Source organism: Plectropomus leopardus, chromosome 10, assembly GCF_026936395.1.
Source record: "Plectropomus leopardus strain MGB_pleo_1.0 chromosome 10, ASM2693639v1, whole genome shotgun sequence".
NCBI lineage: Eukaryota > Metazoa > Chordata > Actinopteri > Perciformes > Serranidae > Plectropomus > Plectropomus leopardus.
Window position 1 is genome coordinate 12,133,563 of NC_142185.1, and position 17,008 is coordinate 12,150,570.

The 17,008-nt window shown below is 38.7% G+C and overlaps 1 protein-coding gene across 17 annotated transcripts in view; it reads right to left on the bottom strand.

The window, feature by feature from the left end:
* Positions 1 to 17,008, bottom strand: part of stxbp5l (syntaxin binding protein 5L) — a 166,693-nt gene that overhangs the window by 16,480 nt on the left and 133,205 nt on the right. For 4 of the 17 annotated variants that reach the window (XM_088083054.1, XM_088083051.1, XM_088083053.1 and 1 more), the window contains 2 exons: positions 16,838 to 16,903; positions 2,298 to 2,477 (listed from right to left, as the gene is read on the bottom strand). In XM_088083054.1, the coding sequence (XP_087939180.1) occupies positions 2,298 to 2,477; positions 16,838 to 16,903 (246 nt within the window). Of the gene's footprint in view, positions 1 to 2,297; positions 2,478 to 5,506; positions 5,561 to 9,839; positions 9,945 to 16,837; positions 16,904 to 17,008 lie in introns of all 17 variants that reach the window. The other 13 variants (XM_088083059.1, XM_088083057.1, XM_088083058.1 and 10 more) reach the window with 6 other exon arrangements.

Genomic DNA, 17,008 nt, shown 5'->3' on the forward strand with positions numbered 1-17,008 from the left:
ACTAAATGTTTAACATGAAGAAGGCATTTTATCTAAGTCTTCAGAGTATGTTTGGTTTAATTAAGATTAATAGGTGATAATATAGAAATACAATAGCTATGAAAGCGTCGAAACAACTGTTGGCACCACACAAGTAGACAACGGACACATACAGGTTTTACACACCCACAAACACACACATTCCCTTTCTGTCACACACAAAGCCATATGTAGGCACACACATAGCCTGCTGGGTCAATTGATTTTTAGATGATGCAGGTCAGTGTCAGGGTGTGAATTAAAGGAATTCAATGAGAAGAAATAACTGTCAGATAATGCCAGAGTGCAGATCATGCTTGAAGGGTTGTCTTGTACCACTTATTCATCTCTTTTATCTATGTACATACTGAAATGGGCTATTTGAAAATTTTAAACAGACATGTTTTCTTCCCTTGAAAGTTATAATTATAAAAAAAAAGTTTGGAGGTGTGGCCACACTATATAAAATCATGTTTGCTTCGTTACCAGATTTAAAAAAAAAACAAAAAACCCATCCAGAATCTATTTATGAGAAGAGAAAAAAATGAACAGAAAAAGGATAACAACTTCACCCAGGAAAGGTTAATTGTGATATTTACTGCTAACATATCAGGACTGCTTTTAGAGATATATAGATGGCATTTTTGATGTAGAGGAGAAAGAAAGAATAAGAGACAGTGGATAAATTAAAATCTTTTGGTTAAAACACTCAGTATTGCACCAACCTTGAGGCCTTGGAAAGGGTCGACACAAGCAACAATGTTAAGGGACACAATGCAAGGGCTGTTCTTGCATTCAAGAGAAGCAGAACCTGTAGTCCAAATGTTGTAAGGTGATGCTAATGCAAGCTGCAGACTTATATGTTTAACATAAGATGATTGTAAACAACTAACCAAATACACTTTTACTTGCTGTAAACATAAAGCAACAAAAGTCATCATGCTTGTTTGGTGACTGGTAACTGTCAACTAGTCAACTATGGATGCACTTTTTGGCAGTATTAGCTAATATTCACCTTGCTGACTGCTATTGATGGCAGTAGAATAAGTGTCTGGGATGAACAGAAATCTTCCCTGGGATTCCTTTAGGATAAAAGTACCTACTTACTAAACCCGACCCATCAGTGGACACACCCTATTGTTTACCTGATAATGATAATTGTGAAAAAGGAGGTGGTATTGAGTTACATTAAAACACGTTCAAGCTCTATTCAATTATGTTTTGGTAATTATTTTATAGATTTTTTAATAAATTTGTATCACTGAATTTGTGCTCATTCAAAGTTCACTTCTTTTTTTTTTTTTTTTTTTTACAATTTTCTTGTTTCAACAAAAACAAAATAAATAACAACATTAAAAACAAAATAAAAAACAACAGTCAGTGCATTGCCATTGTCAAACCCTACTGGCTGATCACCAGGTACCTTGGTGTGCAACTGTATGTCCTAAAAATTACGTTCTTATACCGCTAATTTGCAGTGTCTATTTTATGTTTAGGGAAATATTAAGAAATTTGACTATTATCTATTCCTTGCACCCTAAAATTGCTCTTGCTACGCCTTTCTCACACGTCAAGCTTTCTGTTCTTGCATGGCATAACCGTAGTTTACAATGATAATCATTTAAGACTTGCCAAATTTCAAAACTAAAAATTCTTGGTAATTATCAAAACAATGCCAATCACCTGCAGCAAGCTTGCTAATTAAGCTAACATTAGGTCCATGAGTCGGCTGAAAATGCTCCTTCTGGATAACATTTTAATGTTTAAGCTGACTCATTTTAAAACGTGAATCTTATAAAAGTGTTCATACACTTGTCCACTGGTTACTACTGTATGTGACTACTATAAATAGTGATCTATGTTGGCATGCTAACAGTTGCAACTTATGCAAGCTCCTATTTTCTTTTTGTTTTGGAGAGGCTACCAAAAGACAGCCAACGTCAAACTCTTCCAGTTGCAGACATTGATCTTATTACAATAAAATCCAAACCTAACAGACCTGCATTACTTAGCTACAGGTGTGATTGGACAATCACTGTTTGTGGAAGGGCTTTAGTGAACAGTCAATTATGAAATGTTAATACTGAACGTATCTGCAAACAGCTCACTGTCAGTATGTTTTTGTGCTGCTAACTTGCATTAGCATTCGCTTGTCTTGTGTTAACAATGTATCAGGCTTTAATCCACTTACCCAAGGGAGAGAGGATGGCATGCACTTGTTGGGAGGGAGGGTTTGTTATAGAGGTTTAGGGATGGGAGTTGGGAAGACAAGCACACACCTTCAGTGTGGGACACAGGCAAAGAGATCTCCATGCAAGCAGCGGACTGGGCCTTGCGGAAGGGCGGTCGGCCAGGGCCTCTGCGGGTAAGCCTTGGCCCCTCAGGACCCATCGGGACGCGAGGCTTCCCTGCCGAGCAGGGCTGGGAGGTGGGGCTAGTGCAATGTCCATTGACATGATCTGTAACAACGGCAAAGCATTAGCAAACAATATGAGGGAAATAAAACCTTTAAACATATTTTATTTATCTACCGCTGCAATATCCATCTTCATATGTCATTCAGTCTAATAAAAAAAAATAAAAGGGAGAAATCTTCAAATGAGGGGGAGAGAATTTTACTTATTCATAATGCAGTTTTCAGGGAAAAGAGTGGGAGTATTTTCACCCCATTTGGAGATTTTACTGTTAGAAACATGCAGACGTCAACACTTCAACTCAGTAATTTAGCACATGACCTATGAAGATGGATATTTTTGCAGTGTAAGAGGAGCAAGCCGATGTTGAAAATCAGATTGTCAACAAGAAAGATGGTAGTGAGGGAAAAAGGGAAATTGAGAGTGAGTAACAAAGGGCTGGAGAGTGGTTTGAAGTAAGAATGAGCAGGGAGAAGGAAGAGATGCTGGGGCAAAAGAAAAGAGAGCAAAATGCAGAGGCAAATTGTGAATGCAGTTTCATCCAGTCTGTGCCAGGAAAAATATATAAAAATCAAAAGAACAACAGACTTGTTTCATCTCCACTTTGTTTCTTTTAGAACTGTTGTTGGTTTTCATCAGAAACAGTTTATATCTTCATAAAACCAGGAGCTTTGTGACATTACTTGGTCTGGAAAAAAAACCTACAAGTTAAGATCAAAGAAATAGAAAACAAATATAAAAATATCTACTTTCTTATTCTAATGCAAATTAACACAATGGATGGAGTTGACAGGAACACTTGTTACTTTCTGTTACTGTAGTTTTTCGTGCCCTCCCCTCAGGATATGAGTATGTTGGAAGCTTTGTCCTACATCAATGTAAACTGCTTGTATGTGTGGGCAAGATAATTTGTTTGGAGACAAACCTTATTAGTGAAGAAAAGCAAAGCAGGATTGTGCAGATTGCAGTTCTTTGTAGCCTGCAGTTTAGTTGGCAAGACAAAAATGCTTCCAAGACAGCTATAATTAACAGCTCCATGATACCTACACCCGAATACACTTTCACTTGTCTTGAGAGGCAAGTAAATAAAACAGTGCCCTTTACTATAATGACATCCCTGTGGCTGTAACACCAAAGTTAAAACAGTTTGGGGTTGACAGGAGGGTCTGATTGAACCTTTCCTATGTAGAAGTCTCCAGACTAATGAAGCTTGAGGATAATTAGCATTGTGCTAATTAGTAAAAACGCTAGACAGTATTCCCTTATCACTGCCCTTTTAGTATATTGCACTGATCACGTGTTTGTCATATCAAATCTAAGCCTCATGTTAAGCCAGTTGATGCACAAATAATTCAGTTTTAAAGTGAAGATGAAAAACTCCAGGGTGCCACCCAGTCCGCGTGCAACACTCACCCAGTTTCACAGCAGGACGGACTGAGGCAATGAGGGGGTTGAAAACTGCAGGTGAAATTGTGAAGACACCACTGTGTATCTGTCTTGTGCCGCATTTCCACTGCACTGTACGGCATGACTCGACTCAACCTGACTTGCTCTTTTTGGTTGTCTGTAAGTAAAAGTTTTTTTTTCTGTTAGCTAAAGTTGTGGATAGTGACTGGCACTGGCACGAGGTTTAAAGGGTGAGGTAAACAACTGCAGACCACTGATTAGTCAGAGAGAACTGTCACGAGCACGACACCGGACATCCTTCACGTTTTAATAGCCAAGCTTCCATCATTAGCGACTGCAATTTTCCAGTGGAAATGAACCAGAGAAAAGCACCAAGAGTAAGTCGAGTTAAGCTGAACCATGTAGTGGAAATGAGTAAATGTTTTGTTACTAATTTCAAATGGAGAAGCAGCAAATTAGTCATTTGCCCCAAAATGTTCTGCAGGAAACTGGTACATAGCAGAAAGAATGGCACTGTACTGCAACACACTCCCCCAACGCACAGATTGGTGCACGTATCCATCAAGAAACACACACACACACACACACACACGCACACACGCACACACACACACACACACACACACACACACACGTACGTACCCACCCAAACACAGTAATAATTTCAGTAAAAAGACTGTTCCAACAAATAATTTTGTTGTCATGACCGACAGCTGTTCTTTTGTAGCTACTAAGAAGGTAAAAGATTATTAGTCGTATTTTTCCCATTAACTGATAACATCGTATTGACACTTCAGTGTTTGAACCTCACAGCAAATTTAATGGGCTAAAAATGTTAGCTTTTGGATCATATTACACGTGTGATGAAGAGAGCAAGTCCAAGGTGGATTTTTTAAAGTTTCAAATTTGGCTTTGTGCTCTCACACCCACTACTGCTTTAACTAAACACAGCATTGACAAAATAAAAGCACTTTTTGAACCTGTCAGATGAAGAAAGGTTATTAAATAAGGCAAGTCACAGGAATAAGTAGGCACTGGCACATTTTGTGTTAAAGAAGCAGAAGTTTTTAAAGTGGACAGCATGTGTGAAGCAGCAGTCTGCAGAGGCAGAGCAAAGGGAAACCTGAGACTGTGATGTGTATGTAGAGTGGTAGAGATGCATGGGGGGGAGGCGCTCAGTATCTATAATGCAGATGATCCAGTCGAAATGGAGAGAAGACTGTTTAAGAGAGAAATGATCCAGCTACAATGAGAGAGGTAGCAAGTGATCCAATCACTGTAGAGCAAGACTGTTAATGGAGGAAAGGTTGCGTAAAATCAGAAGATGGTCCAATCATGATAAAGCGATAAAAAACCTCAAATTTAAATATGGGCATGAGTTACAAATCACCTTTATAAACACTTGCAAAATGTAGAAGAAACGAATACAGAAGAATTAAATCAAATAACAATACATTAAGGGGCAAAATGGACAAACACTTCAGTCCGACAGTCTTATGAGCTGGTTTAACAGGAGGAGAGAGTGACAAGGAAATTGAAAGAAGAAAGTTGGAGTGACAATAAAAACTAATAAAGCAACATAAAAGCCTAGAAAACATGATAAAAGCAGAAACTAAATGACTCAAAAAGAAAATCAAGTGAAAACTGCTGGCTTTCGCCTACCGTACCAAGATCAGTCTTAAGATCTGTTGGCAGACTTAACTTTCTGCCGGGCCCCTTTACTGAAACAAAAGAATAGGAAACAAAGCACCAGTTAATCCCTTCAAATGAAAAATAATAAATAAATCATAAAAGAAAATAAAGTAGGAGTAATCTGAGTCAAACAATGACAAACAAAAGTGCAAACATAAATAAAGAATTTAAAAAAAAGAATAAAACTCAAACCAAATGAAATGGGAATCACCCGAATGAACAAAGAACCATAACATGCAAATTGGTGCAGACATATTTCAAAATGCATGCTCCGTTGTTGTCCCAGGCCAGTGTTCCCAGCTAACCCTACAAAATCAATAATATCTATCCTGAGCCAACTCAATCACATTCTGGGCACAATATTTCTCACAACTAATGGTTATTGTCTTGTTGGGCTGCAACAAGGCAAGAAGAACTTATTTAATTTATTCTGGAGGCCAAACTTGAGTACCACTCTCTTCACATCTAAAATTTTATTAACCTTCGGAAGGTCGTTATTGAAATATGTCACTTTTTGCATAAAATGTTTTAAAATTTTGCTCTAATGTCCCAATACAATCAGATTCTCAAAGGCCTGGGATGCCTGACATGGAAGCACAAATAAACAGGATGACACCACAGGGTGTCAATACAAAAATCACAGTCAGACACTGAGGGCAAAAAAATAACTTGTTAAAACATTTTGCAAGCATTTTGCAGAGAACTGCAAAGGTCGAACTTGAGATGTTATGAGTCAGTTTCCCCTCAAAAAGAAGGCAATATTTCATTGTTTCTTTGTGTTGAATGATAAACTGGACATGTGGAAGACGCGGGATGGTGTTCAAATGACGCTTGGTAAAACTTCATGACCACGAGGAAAACAGCATGATCATGAATCTGCACTACCTGTAATTCTGACCACTTTTTTTAGATTTGGAAAATAATCAAGGGACTAAGTGAGGATTCGTTTGAAACAAAAATGTTAAATGAAGGTTTCTGCCATATAAAAGAAAAGAGAACAGCAGAGAACATGGGGCCGACTGGAGGAAATACTAAAAATAAATGGGCTGCTCAGTATCAAAGGCCATTTTGAGGATCGATATATTCCCTTTATGGCATAGGAAATTGAATTTCTATTTTTCCAGGAACAAGTAAAGCCTTTTTGATTAGTGCTGCTAATGAAATAATAGATGAGCTCTGTGTGTGTGTGTTTTTTCATAATAAACTGCAGTGACAAGATGCTGCTGCAACCATATAAAATGTGCTGTGGCAGAGATACAGTGACAGAGAAAATGTTCTCATAATAAACCTGTTACACAGAGATGTTCCTCAGTGGCTGCGTTAACGCTTCATAAAATGTCTTTTAATCAAAATGGACAGGTGTAATTGATCTGAGGAGTCAGAGGGTTTTTTACTGTGAATACAAACAATAACTAAACAAACATCACCATGGTTTATGGCAGCCAGCTTTGGATGTATGTATGGACTTTGGTCGGTTGAGCAACACCAAGATTTAGCGCCCATTTTAATAAGACAATGCTCGAAAATATCACTGTGTTTTATGATTCATGTGCTTTATTTTCGTGGGTGGAGCACCTTGTACCCCAAGCTAGTGTCTTGTGGTTGGTATCTTTTTTGTGACAATATTAAAACACTTGTATGACAACACTTTATGTTGGACTAGCTCCATTTGTGACCTTAGCTGTCCATATGCTATTCTTTACTATATATCATAGTATGTCCTATACAAAATATAGGGGAAAATTATTGCTTTTTTGTTTTGTTTTTTAACCATTAATACAGCAGTGTATTACACCTTGAAAAGTGTTTTTGTGGTCCCACATATTTCTACTGTGTGTTTAAAATGATAAAACATTTGCACAAGGAAGTGCCTTTTAAATCTAAAATTCTCACAGACTATGCTCCCTCGCTCTGTGCTGGCAACCCTAAAATATACTGGATTAAATGTTGCTTTTCCCACAGGCAAACATTTTAGCATTACTGCCAGTGAGATGAATATCTCTGAAGATGAAATCCGCCATTAGATTATGAGGTAAACAAACCTAAGAATCTACATCTACGCCGGAAGCTCTGTGAGGCAGTGCTTTGTGCTACATGGTGACGTCAGCATAATGAAATGTTCATGACAGTGACAATACTAATATACTGCTGTTAAGCAGGCATCTTGTTTCATTGTCTTAGTTTAGCTTGTTAGCATGCTAACTTTTTTATCTAAGAGTGCCCTAGGGATGATTCCTACAACCTGGAAATGAGTAAGCATTTCACTACTCCTGGTTCCCTCGTCTCAAAGTCAATGGCTTTTTTAAGGGGTTTTTAGATGACTGAAATAAGGTCTGTGGTTAACACAAGCTTAAGAGACTTTAATGTTTTGCTCTCCAAAATTTGCCAGTAAATACCCCAGTCGCAAACTCTCAAGCTTTTATATGTCTTAAAAAAGTTAGATGCTAACAAATGGCTAAATCAGACTAAAGAACGTTATCATGCGAAGCCACGCCGAACATGCCTAAACAGCATCAACAGCTTCGTTATGAAGTCTTGTGACTGTAGTGTAGTTCGTTTATAGCCTAATTCAGGCTTCAAGAATCATAAAAGTAGTGTTCATTTGTGAAGATTATCTTGCCATTTAAACCACGTAAGTATCAAATGGTTGTTTTTCACAGAGCTTGTTTTCTGCAATAGTCTAAAATCCAATGGAAATATCCCACAGGCTTTTTGGCGAGGTTACCAGGGCGACACTAGATACCCTGTTGGCCTACTGAAAAATGACATCCCTGAGGCACTCTATAGCTCACTCAAAACCTAGAATATCAACCTTGAGGAAAAGTCAGGGGATCATCAAAGTTTAGTAGGCTTCTTCTTCTTGGGACTGAATGTTTGTACAAAATTTCAATGCAATTCATACAACAATTGCTGGACCAAAGTGGTATGCCATTGCTAAAAATAATGTTTTGATTTTCCCCAAACTGAGGTTTTATAAGAAGCTTCATGTGACTGAATCTTAGTAATGCACAGAGTGCTAAGGTCACAAATGGGGGTACTGTTGGACTTGATCAGGCCACAACACTGATAAACGCACAAAGCAAGCTGAACTCATATTTATCAGCACCGCAGCTGACCATGTAGTTTGCACCATGCAGTTAGTTAAAGACGAAACAGTGATGAATGTTAGCCGAGATGACAACAAGATGAGATTGTTGGTTTACTGATACACAGTCAGAAAGACATGATGAGAGAGATTCTGAGCACCACAGTCCACTAAAGAAGCATGTTGCCTTTTCGTGACAAAGATGTGTGGTTCCAGTGGAGGCACAATGATTGACGTCACACAGAAATGAAGCACCAGAGGCACTGACGAGTGAGGAGGAGAAGTACCCCGGCTGGAATACAACCCCTTCCTCTTCCCAAGCCCGCCTGCCTTGCAGTATTACTGAATGATGATCCAAGTTCAAAGCCCAGATCTGGCACATACAACAAACAACTTGATGTCTAACCCCCTGCAGCTGGGGCAGACGGATAATGCAACACCAGCAGTCGCACAAAGGCATGGAACACATTGACAAGGCAGCGACAGACACTCTACGCCTAGAAACACAGTCCCTGTCAGCTCATTTACACTGCAAGCAACTTGTTTGATGGGTCATTCTAATGTGACCGATCGTGGTGCGAGAGGGTTTGATTGCATTTGTGTGGTGAACAGCACCTACAATGTTTTAATCATCAAAAATGAGATATGTTTTGTTATATTTTGAAATATTTACAGTGATTGTGTGATATGTGTATTGCTTATTTGTGTGATTTCCCCTGGTTTTCTCCAAATTTGATATGCCCAAGCCCCTATGCCCTACAGTCCTTGCCACTGCATCAATAGGAGTCATCAGTGCAGCATCAAGCACCTGCGCACCTCACTGTGTTGTTTTGTTTTATCATTTCATTAAGACATTAAGTCTTTCAAATTGAAGTTGTTGTGAAATGGGAAGCTCTGAATAGTTTTTGCCCCTGCTAAGGAGATCTGTTCTTCATGACACATGGGAAAACAAGAAAGCTTAAAAAATCTGCTTTGCTCTTGACATTCATGGACTCTAACAATGTTTTTGTGGCTCTGTAAGGTATAAATGTACCTCTGATCATGTTGCTCACAGTGTGGAAGCAGAGTTAGCATGCAAGTTGCAACATTGAACCAACCCCCCGTCGAAGAAACAACCCAAATATCCCTTCCCCCTTCCTTGTTGCACTAATGCCATTCAGTAAAAAACCACAAGCAGATGTCCATGAGGAGGCTGAGATCCGTGAGCACTTTCCTTCTCTTACCATTGTCCAGCAAGTAAAAGACTGGACTGCAGTGGCTGGCTCTCAGACTGGCCACAGGCTCTGGCAGGACACGCGGGTCATTGTGAAGGGAGGTTGGGTAATGAACTGGAATAGGAGATCCAACAGAACAGACACAGACTTTTCAGGGCAACAGGGGAGAGACAAACACAATGGGTGAACTGGGGGAAAGAGAGACTTGCAGATAACAGGGAGGAAAACAGTTGCGAGGTTATGAAAATAAAAGGGTTAGTAGGAAGGTTAAGGACACTATACCACCAGCAATGAGACTCAAAGTTTTCACAAGCTATTACTATCACAAACAACAACAGCACTACTACTACTACTACTACTACTACTACTACTACTACTGCTTTGACTACAACTGATTAGGCCTGTCATGATAAATACGTTATCAACTTAATGTATGATACATGGACATGACCTCGAATATTTGTTTACATAAGAATGTCACCAACAAATTATCCAACATGATGCCAAAATAGACAGCAGGTTTTCCAGACTATTATTACAGTTTGCTGCAGTGATTTTACCTTTTCTTTTCTCTCCATCCCACCTATGAGTCTCAAGAAAAACTAGATATACTGCCATGCAGCTGTATGCCTCCATGCACCAGCCAAGTCGCACACACTGTTTAAATCAATGACTGTGAAAACATAGATGCTTCACACACATCTTCCCCCCAGCAGCAGAGATCTATACAATCAACACAGTTTCAAGGAGGGTTTTTCAATCAGTTTCAATTTTTTTTGATTTATGGTCAAAAACATGTTTTATGGGGTCACATTTGACCTACAGTTCATTCTTGAGTCCAAATGAAAGTTTGTGTCACAGTTGAAGAAATTCCCTCAAGGTGTTCCTGAGAGGCTGTGCTCACAAGAATGAGACAAATGCAAGGTCACTGTGACCTTGTAACTTTGATCACCAAAATCTAATCAGCTCATCCACGAACGTTTTTGCTTAAGTTGAAGGAATTCCCTCAAGGTGTTTTTGAGATACTGCACTCACAAGAATGAGACAGAAAAGGCAGCAGGGACCTTGACCTTTGATCACAACAAATCTAATCAACTCATCCTTGAGTCCAAGTGAATGTTTGTGTCAAATTTGAAGAAATTCCTTTGAGGTGTTCTTAAGATATTGACTCACAAGAATGTGCCGGACAGACGTACAACCGAATAGCCTCGGCTATCGCTGGTGTGGAGGCATAATAAAATAACACTTCTAAGACAACACAGGGTTGCTTACTGGTGGCCTGAAGCAGCCTTTTTGAGTGGAAGAGGCACAGTCCTGTTAGTTGTTAGCTTGCCAACCCATGGCAACAAGCCAAAAGTCTGCCATTTGTAGCTTTACTCTCCAACAACTTCATTCTCCACTCTGTTATTACACCAGCAAACCGCCTGGCTCCCAGGCCATCCATCTTGGGAGCTGGCTGCAGCACAGCGGCCAACTATGGAGGTAACTGTGGCTTTCCCGGAGCTTTGCAAAGCTTGTCTTTTAAGAGGCATCCTAGGAATGGACCTGTGGTTCTAACAGAAACAATAAATGGCAGAGCAAATGACGATTTTAAGTGTAATGGTTAAATTAAAATTTGGTATGGCATAAGGTAGCTGTTCAATTTTCTCACTTTTTTTATTTTTACATCAGCAAACTGAAAAAAGCTTCAACTGTATTACTATTATAACTGTGTTACTCATTTGTTGCATGTTAGTGTGTAACAAAAACTGTACAACAATATATTATTGCATCATTGTGTCTTAAGATATTAGAGAAAAAGCATTAGAGTTGGGAAACGTGATGACCAAACTTGTCTAGAGACACTGATTTATCGTAACAAATATTTTTTAACTGAAATATGTACCAGTTTTCAAAGTCTTGTTACCACTGTAACATTATGTGCTTAATGATGCATGTTTAATAAACAAATGTGTCCATATGATGGGGGCATTAAACATTATACCTATACTGTTATACGTATACTGACATAATACATAGTTTTCACTATTTTTTATTATAGATGGTAGTGCAGCAGCAGAGTTTAGAACAGAAACTGTAGGCAGACTTACTTTAAGCTTTATCAAGCCACCTTGAGTTGCATTAAGCTGGGCAGGTGGCACCAGTTCGACACACTGTAAAGTTTCAGCCATCATTTCCTCCTTTTCCCAGCTGAGATGCCCACTGCTAAAAATATCCTGCCGGGTCAGCCACCGATCACTGGCATCTCAGCTTGTTATTCTTTCTGGACCTGGTCAAATAAGCTTTGCTATAGCCACACGTAACATAATGCTCCTCAGGGAAATGTAACACATAACCCAAAACCAAAACAACAGACTTAAGGACATAAAAAAAGAGGACGATGGGAAGGATGTGGAGGAAGACAGCTTTCAGGCAGGAGAAGGGCCAATTACTGGGCCTAATGACAAAAGTAAGATAGAAAAGGGGTCAGGTAAAAGAGAGGGAACAATATGTGAAGGGGAGAAAAGAGGGGCGGCTGCAGTTATTGACACACGGGGTGAATGTGGACAATAACTGGCTTCCTTAATAAGCTGTCTACAGTATGTATATGGCCTCGAACAGACACAGCACACCTGGTGTGCCAGGGACAGCCAGACAGCCTCTAATGGCCATAGAGAAAGGTGGAAGTTGATATCCAGCAGGAGGAAACAAACCATGAACTCTTCGCCTATGAAGCAGAGTACAGCTGTGCTTCCTCATTTGTCTCCGGCCATAACTAGTTTTAATACAGTCCAAATCACTCCTGCATTAATATTGAAGAAAAATATTCAAGCTAGGCCGCACTGCTAATAACCACTGTTAACATTTCCATCTTGATTGCAGATTGTAATTCTCAAGCTGCACTCAGCTCAATAGACTAGCTTTGCAAAATTAATCTGCCTTTTCTTCCTCTCTGCGGGTAAATGAACCAGACACTTGATCACAATGTGTCGTGCTGTGTCTGTCCGTACGCTTTTTGTCCATCTCTCCATAATTTTCCCTTTCTTCTGTCTCTGTAATTAGCAAATGACAGGCTTGTAATGAAACAGAATGACCATGACCTAGTCCACATCACAATGCTGAAAGACTCTGCCAAGGCTGCAGAGAACATCTTGTCCTGGTTTTGTTATTCTGTTTGTATGCTCTCCTTAAGATGCTCAAAATGCAAGACTGGAGAGTACAAAAAACAGGAGCAGACAAAAAGGACAGCTTTTAGAGAGATAAGCTCAACCAGGTGACAACCAATGTTTGTATCCCGTACAATACAAGGTACAATACATATGTACTGATAAAGCAAACAATGTAAGTGCAGTTGTTAAATAAAAAAATTAAATGATAAACACTAATCAGCATAATATGAAGCATTTAGTCGAGTTAGGACCAGTTTATTTGTACAGCCCGTAATCACTGTTGATTAAAAACTGACTGAACAAAACATGGGCATTCTTTTCAAAAAAAAAAAAAAACACACAAGGAGGAAGTGGAAGTGTACAACCTCTCTGCATTGCATTTCAGTTAGCCCTTTTATTTTGCTTTATGGTGAAATCAAAGCCTTCCGCTTAGTTAAAATGTAACAACACTGCTCACTTGTTTGTAGCACAGCCCTCCATCACGAAGCAGCTGAATGTTTTGAAAGCCAAAAATCTCACGGCCTGACAGAGTGATTTCTGAGTCACTGAATCATTGTTGATGCACTCTATTCATCCTCCTGCAGATATAGCGCATTGGTCTTTCTATGGTACCGGGCAAAAAAAATGCTTACTTATGTGCTATACTGACAAATAGGCAGCATTTGGAATATAATGATTTCATTTGTCAGTTTGCACAAATTTTGCCATCAAAAGTTCACCTGACAGATGGAAAAGCAAGACTCAACTAAAAAAAAACAAAAAAAAACAGCCTGCTGTTGACTGATTTTCTGCAGCACAACCAAGATATGTGCATATATAGGTCCATTTATCCACCTGTTTTCAACTATCTAAGTATTTTGGTAGCAGCAAGACAGGCAAAACAACCCAATTGTCTACAGTGAGAATATAAGACATTCAAAGCCTTTGACCCATGAGGCCCATGTGGGCATAGTCCGACAAGGCAACATGGAGCCAAGTGAGCTCACCGCCTATAAGGAGAGGGTTAAAGTTCTGGTGCATTGCCAGATGGGAAGTGGGAAACAGCAGGGCCCTTGGTGGCCTGAAAGCTGTCAAATTATTTTTTCACAAGCATGTGAAGTGCCTCAGTGCTGGCAAAAATCCCCAAAGCTTTTATTCTCTGTAAAACACATCGGACTAATTGAATATATGCACACAATGGCACCATGCTCATGCCCCAGCATTCACATATCCCTCAGGGTAAATGTTTGAATTTATCAGCGGCTAATGATACCTTCTTACACAAAGATCAGCTGTGGCCCACCCGTGTTTGTGAGAAAAACATGGTTTCACTGTACCTCTGCTTAGTTCAAAGACATAATATTTTGAGTTCCCAAACATCCTCCCCTCAGGATCAGATTTTCCTAGAATGTAATTACAAAGAGTTCTTAAGTTTCAAAGTATTCTCTTTCTGTTGGAAGGTTTAGCAGACAGCTATTTCTGGATGTTGAAAACTATACTTTACATCCCTCCTCTTTTCCTTGAGAGGACTGAAAAAAAATCAACCTTAATATATTTTTTTCTATAAATCAAGTACTAGCTGCTTTGTTAGGTATGGAAGTCACTTTGCACTACTGTGATAAAAGAAATCCTGTAAGTCATTGTAATGAGAACGTTTTTCAAAATAATTAGTTGCTATCTCAAAATAACAAGGTAATATCTCAAAATAATGAGAAACTTTGCTAAAATAATGAGTTAGGATCTCAAAATAATGACTTTGTATTTGACAATAATGAGTAAGTATCTAAAAATTAAAAACCTTCTTAAAATAATGACATCTCAAAATAATTAGTATTTCATAATAATAGAAAATCTCAAAATAAGGAGACAATTTCTCAAAGCCAGTCAATAACATTGAAAAGAATTCTCAAAATAATGACTTAGCATCTCAACATAATAAGCAACTTTCTCAAAATAATGAGTATCTCGAAATATTGAGAAACTTTTGCAAAATAATGAGTTAGTATCTCAAACATTTAGAAACCTTCTAAAAACAACTTAGTTTCTAGAAATAATAAGACACCTTCTTAAAATAATGAGTTAGTATCTCAAAATATTAAGAAACTTTCTAAAAAAAAAAAAAAATGAATTAGTATCTCAAAAAAAAACATTTCTAAAAATAAAGAGTTATCAAATCAAAATAATAAGATAAATTCTTAAAACGAGAACTCAGAACAATGACTTGGCATATTATTATAACTATTTACTTAGAAACTTTAAACAATAAGAAAGTTTTTTTTTGAGATACCAACCTATTATTTTGAATAAGTTTTTCGTTATAATGACTAACAAGATTCATTTTTTAGTCACAGTGGCAGAATTGAGCTTCCAGACGTGAACATTTCTAATAAATTTAGCTAGTTTGAAGTGAATTGTTTGGAAACTGAAGCCTTATAAAACAAGCTGAGCCTCAAGAACACAGCATGCCTGCTTGGCAGTGTCTTAAGCACAGATTTGCACACTTTCTTCGGTTGACCTTTAAGTTCTGAATTTGCTGAGATGAAGTGTTTTCCCATAACAGATACAGAAGCGCCTGCTGGGAAATGTTCTCATCTCTCTCTCTCTTTCTCTCTCTCCATTATGCATATCTGTTTCTTTCTTAGCAATCACAAACACATTCTCTTTTCATCTGCCCGTCCCCAACCACACAAACCTCAACATACTATAAACAATCTCATGGTTTAAAACCTCATATATTGCATCCGACCTTTACTCAGCACACAGGGACTTCTTACATTATCCTCTGATCTGTGATTATGAGCCACCGTTCTCTCGCCGTGCAGCTGATCTCTAGCACTCAACTTCAAACCATCACATCCACCATCCCGCTGCATCTGTCATCCTGAGGCCTAAAGCAGGCGACAAGTTAATGAATATAACATTAACTACAATTTGCATTTACATTATATGCTTCATCACACCAATCCCCTCTACAGAGGCATGTCTATTTCATTATACTTCCTGTAGCATTTAATGCAAGTCAAGTGCTGCTACACACTAACATGCCAGCAAATATTTAACTGAAAGCAGTGCAAACAAGGTTTTTCTAATATATTATGGATGATACAAATAAATAATTTAACCAGTTATGAGAGCTGTTCTGATCTGTTTTGAGATAGATATTTTAGACTTGCTTTTGCAAAAATTGTGCACATTGCCACATGTTAAAAATTACAGGTAATCACTTTCGCCAGATATTGCATCAGCATTGGTTGGCCCTACTTTCTCTAACCATCCATATGCTTTGCTTTCTTTATCTTTTACTCTCTGTCACAGTCTGTTGGCTGCTTTCATGCTATCCCAGGTCCATCACAGCAGTGGCAGGACTTATCACACAGTCCAAGACAAGAAGAAGAGTTGGACAATGAAAAAAGTCAAAAATGCATTGAGGGGATAGGGTAAATGAAAAATGTTTTCTTTTCTCTGGCTTACCTTTGTGAAATCATTACATGACATTGGAATAAAGGAAAACCAGCTGGAGACTGTGACAAAATGCATTAGAGAAGCCATAGTATGGCAGTCAAACTGTCTGATAACTACATCACATTTTCTCACCAACAACTTTCCAGTGAAGGCATTCTCTACCACCTTTTCAAACTCTGGATGAAACACTAAAACCTCAAACATGAGTTGCTATTTTAAACAGCTGCCATTCTCATCAGGTGAGGATGCTCTGGTGATGGGTGAGGTGTCCACAGGCTGCATTCAGTAGGTATAGCTCACATTGAAAGACAAAGGCATCCCAGCAAAGCTTCACAGTGCCAATCATAAAATATGTTTCCATACAGGGAATGTGGAGCTGGGAGTGTGTGCATGTGTTTCTGTGTGTCAGCGGTTTACCTGAGGTGGGTGACTTGCTTCTCTCCATGTCAATGGACTGCTGGTTGTCAGAGAGTTCAGTAAGGCCTGAAAAATGAGAAAACAAACAGTCAGATAATTTTAACCCTTTCAGTCGTATGCATTTAAAAGAAGCCATCTCTGTTGATGTCAGCCGCGCAGAGCCCCAAGAAA